Source organism: Limulus polyphemus, unplaced genomic scaffold, assembly GCF_000517525.1.
Source record: "Limulus polyphemus unplaced genomic scaffold, Limulus_polyphemus-2.1.2 Scaffold10586, whole genome shotgun sequence".
In the NCBI taxonomy this organism is placed as follows: domain Eukaryota; kingdom Metazoa; phylum Arthropoda; class Merostomata; order Xiphosura; family Limulidae; genus Limulus; species Limulus polyphemus.
In genome coordinates, this window is record NW_013676196.1 from 11,055 (window position 1) to 15,706 (window position 4,652).

Here is a 4,652-nt window from a genome sequence, read left to right on the forward strand (position 1 = left end):
ATTAGTTTCCAGATGACTTGTACCCGATATTCTAATTTACACGCATTCAGAATCAGTTTCCAGATGACTTGTACCCGATATTCTAACTTACACACATTCAGAATCAGTTTCCAGATGGCTTGTACCCGATATTTTAATTTACACACATTCAGAATCAGTTTCTAGATGATTTGTACCCGATATTTTAATTTACACACATTCAGAATCAGTTTCTAGATGACTTGTACCCGATATTTTAATTTACACACATTCAGAATCAGTTTCCAGATGACTTGTACCCGATATTTTAATTTACATACATTTAAAATTAGTTTCCAGATGACTTATATCCAATTATTTAATTTACTCACATTCCAAATCAGTTTTCTTTGTTACGATCAGGACAAGTGATAATGGTTTTAATACGTTTTTCCTATAGTTTTCACTTTCATCATCATCATTTTAGTGAAAGACTTTGTTTGCTCTTGTAACATTAAAGATTTTACTGTATTTTAAATCAAGTAAGGTTCAAAGTTGCATTAACACACACACTTCCAATTCTTATCAATCTACAAATTTCTGTTTATTAAAATTTTTCTTGGCTTCTAATTAAAAATCCAGGAACTCTTACGTCGAAGTAAGCTTAAATGGGTTAAACCTCAAAATGCCAACTTGTCTTTATAAAGCTTAACACCAGCGGGGTCGACATATTGTTGAATAATTCTATGTTTTGTCTCTTACAACATTCAGTGAAAAGGACTGACCAGAAAAAAAACAAAACAGAATGAAGTCATTAATTTACTATTTAAGCTACTTCGCCCTCCCGTGGCGCAGCGGCATGTCTGCGGACTTACAACGCTAGAATTCGGGTTTCGATACCCGTGGTGGGCAGAGCACAGAGATCTCATTGTGTGGCTTTGTTTGCCCCCCAGTATCACAGCAGTATGTCTGCAGAATTACAACGCTAGAATTCGGGTTTCGATACCCGTAGTGGGCAGAGCACAGAGATCTCATTGTGTGGCTTTGTTTGCCCCCCAGTATCACAGCAGTATGTCTGCAGAATTACAACGCTAGAATCCGGGTTTTGATACCCGTAGTGGGCAGAGCACAGATAGCCCATTGTGTAGCTTTCTGCTTAACTTCAAAAACAAAACAAAAACAACATTAATTTTCTATTTAAGCTACTTCGCCCCCAGTGGCACAGCGGTATGTCTGCGGACTTACAACGCTAGAATTCGGGTTTCTATACCCATATTCTAGCATTGTAAGTCCGCAGACATACCTCTGTGCCACTGGGGGGCTTCAGTGGTTGTAGGATTGCTTAATTAAAGAATATTACTCCGTTTTGTTTATTATTAATTTACTCCGTTTTGACAAAAGAGATGGCCTGGTGCTCGAATTGTAATCTGCAGGTTCTGGGTTCGAATCTCTATCATTGAACATACTCGGCCTTTCAGCCGTGGGGTTTTATAACGTGACGGCCAATCTCAATATTTGTTGGTAAAAGAGTAGTCCAAGAGTTGGCGGTGGGTGTTGTTGCCTAGTCGCCTTCCCTCTAGTCTATCGCTGCTAAATTAAGGACGGTTAGCCCTAGAGTAGCTTTACTGGAAAATCGGAACAACACAAATAAAGACGTGTCGTTGTTACTATTTAGAATAGAGTGGTGCTATACATGATTGTCATGTTTTCAGCTTCTAAAGAGAGTAAAACAAGTTAGAAGTAATCTTATCGCTAGGCCAATAAAACTGAATATAATCCAACTACATCTCGCAAGCCAAAGACAAACACTTCTTAAAAGTGCAGTTGGATATGTTAACACTACCGCTTAAGAAGGAACGTATTAAAACACAAACTCACCAAAGAAAGTCAGCAATATGAAAAGAACACTCTTCATTTCCATTTGCTTCGTGCTAATCTTCTCACAAGCACCACAGCAATTCCCGTTTTTCCCACAAGTGTATTTCGTATTAATCCTGTGGTGTCGCTGTGAATTTTAATTGGTTCAGAAACGCATGGCGTGTAGAAACGGCAAGTCTGCAATCCTTGTTTTATTTTCTGTTGCTGATCAAACACTGGAAATAATAATTGACACGTCTTTTTTTTATTGCTAGGAATTTTAACAAGCCTTGTAGATTAAGTCACACGAGTTACACGCTATAAGTGTTAGTAGTTAATCGTATTATGTGAAGTCACCATATTTGGAACCTGCCCTAGATATTAATTGTGACGAAGAAATCCAGATGTAGATAACCACTTGGTTCTACGGTTGTTATCTTGCATCCAAAAACATCCAGTTAACAGTTATTAACTAGCTTTCATTTGGCACTAGCTATGCGTCCAGAAAAAGGATTATAGCATAAATAATCAGGCTACACTTCGGGACTAAATGTCCACACTTCACAGTTACTGGTCAGCTCAAATATCTCTGTAGTGGTCAAATAAAATGGAAAACAAAACACTTGTCCCAAGATATACAGGTTTTAAATACAAAGTTCTGCTGTGCTTGTAGGTACCAAACTAACAAATAAGTATATATTTTGCCAGAAAACTCGTTAAAATAAGGCAACAGGAAGCTTTCTGTAGAATTCATAAAACCGGATTTTCTAAATACTGGTTGAATCATTTTCGATAGGTGGGGTTCGTTGTTCTCTGTGTCTAACAATTCGGATGGCGGGAAGTCTAAATAATAAAACAATGGACACAACAGGTAGGGAAGACGTAGTTTCATGTTTAGCTTGGCCTTAAACTGAAATGTAGTACTGAATCCCTCCATCCGTGATTCCATCACTTCCGGCATAAAGTGCGCAGTGCGACAGTTGTCTTTTCTTTTTTATTCGTTTCCGGGGTTTTCTCTGTCGTGTAAATGTTAGTGAATCTAGGGACGGCTGACTCATTGACTGGTTGCTATTATAAAGGAACTAATACGTAAAAATAAACTGTAATAAGTTGGAGAATAATGACATCCTGCGTTGAATGCTGCAAGGTACTAGCAAAATAATCAGCTATATACAACGTATGTATATTATTATGGCCTTTTAGAAACGATTCAATCTGTATATATATGTAATCAAATCTGCAGGGCAACGACATTTCGCACGAGAGGTTTGATTATTTTAAAGTACTAAAATGTCGTTGTTGTAGTCAAATTGATAAAATGAATATGTTTGTGAACTCTAATGATTTGCCGTGGAGAGAAAAAAGTCATTGAAATCTGCAAAATGAGCCTAATACAGGGTTAATATACCCAAAAATACAATATATATTCGTGAATTAAGGAATTGTTTTGATACAGTAAACAGTAACAAAAAATGTGCCTAATATCAGTAAGAAGAGTAATCTGAAAACGAGGCTCTAACATAAAATAGTATTGAGATAATAAACTGCAATGATGAGAAACAGAACATTGGAAACAATCTGAGTAACTAGTAGGTAGGTAAGACGGTCCACTTAACGTGTAAACAGAACATGGTAAACAATCTGAGTAACTAGTAGGTAGATAAGACGGTACACTTCACGTGTAGACAGAACACTGGAAACAATCTGAGTAACTAGTAGGCAGGTAAGACGGTCCTCTTCACGTGTAGACAAAACACTGTAAACAATCTGAGTAACTAGTAGGTAGGTAAGACGGTCCACTTCACGTGTACACAGTACATTTGAAACAATCTGAGTAACCAGTAGGTAGGTAAGACGGTCCACTTAACGTGTAGACAGTACATTTGAAACAATCTGAGTAACTAGTAGCTTGGAAAGACGGTCCACTTAACGTGTATACAGTATATTGGAAACATTTTGAGTGACTAGTAGCTAGGTAAGACGGTCCAATTAACGTGTAGACAGTACATTAGAAATATTTTGAGTGACTAGTAGCTTAGTAAGTCGATCCTATTAACGTATAGGCAGTACATTAGAAACATTTTGAGTGACTAATAGCTAGGTAAGACGGTCCCATTAACGTGTAGACAGTACATTAGAAACATTTTGAATGACTAGTAGTTAGGTAAGACGGTTTACTGTGTACACAGTACATTAGAAATATCCTGAGGAATTATTAGTTAGGTAAGACGATTTCCCAAAATATGTTTTTCAAGAAATTACTAACGCCCTAGTTAAAATTGTGCTTATTATAGATTTTATTGTTTTTCCGCAGGAAAGTTGCGCTCTGTTTGGATAATTTGAAAAATAATCTATTTGCATCGAAACTTCGAAAAATGTAAAGGCTTTCCACAAATAACAATATCTGATAAAAATTCTTGAAGTTTAGAGTGAATTTATTTCAATATTGTAATTCATTTAATTTAAAACAGGAAGTACGCAATGCCAAATTTTGACAAATGGTATTCACTGAAGTGCTTAAGGGGGATATTTTATTTTTTCTATTAAAATCATTTTTGAAATTAGAGAGAATTTTTTCTAGTTTTGCCATAATTTTATTTTGTATTAAACCTGTAAGAACGGAATGACAGATTTAGATATAAGGTTTTAACTGAACTACTTAAGTTGCAATATAGTGTTTTTGTAATAATTTATATACCATCGGGGGATTTTAGATTCTTTTGTTCTAAAATGTACCCTTTTTTCAAAGACGTTCAAAATGGATATCCTTTCATCAAAAGGCCCGGCATGGCCAGGTGGTTAAGGCACTCGACTCGCAATCTGAGGGTCGCGGGTTC

The 4,652-nt window shown here is 36.4% G+C and overlaps 1 protein-coding gene across 1 annotated transcript in view; it reads right to left on the bottom strand.

Annotated features, from left to right (window-relative positions):
- The window catches only part of LOC111083663, an 8,430-nt gene extending 6,064 nt beyond the window's left edge, over positions 1–2,366 (bottom strand). The window contains exon 1 of the mRNA XM_022380310.1: positions 1,837–2,366. Coding sequence (XP_022236018.1) covers positions 1,837–1,879 — 43 coding nt within the window. The 5' untranslated portion in view covers positions 1,880–2,366. The remainder of the gene's footprint in view (positions 1–1,836) is intronic.
- Positions 2,367–4,652: the final 2,286 nt, after the last annotated feature.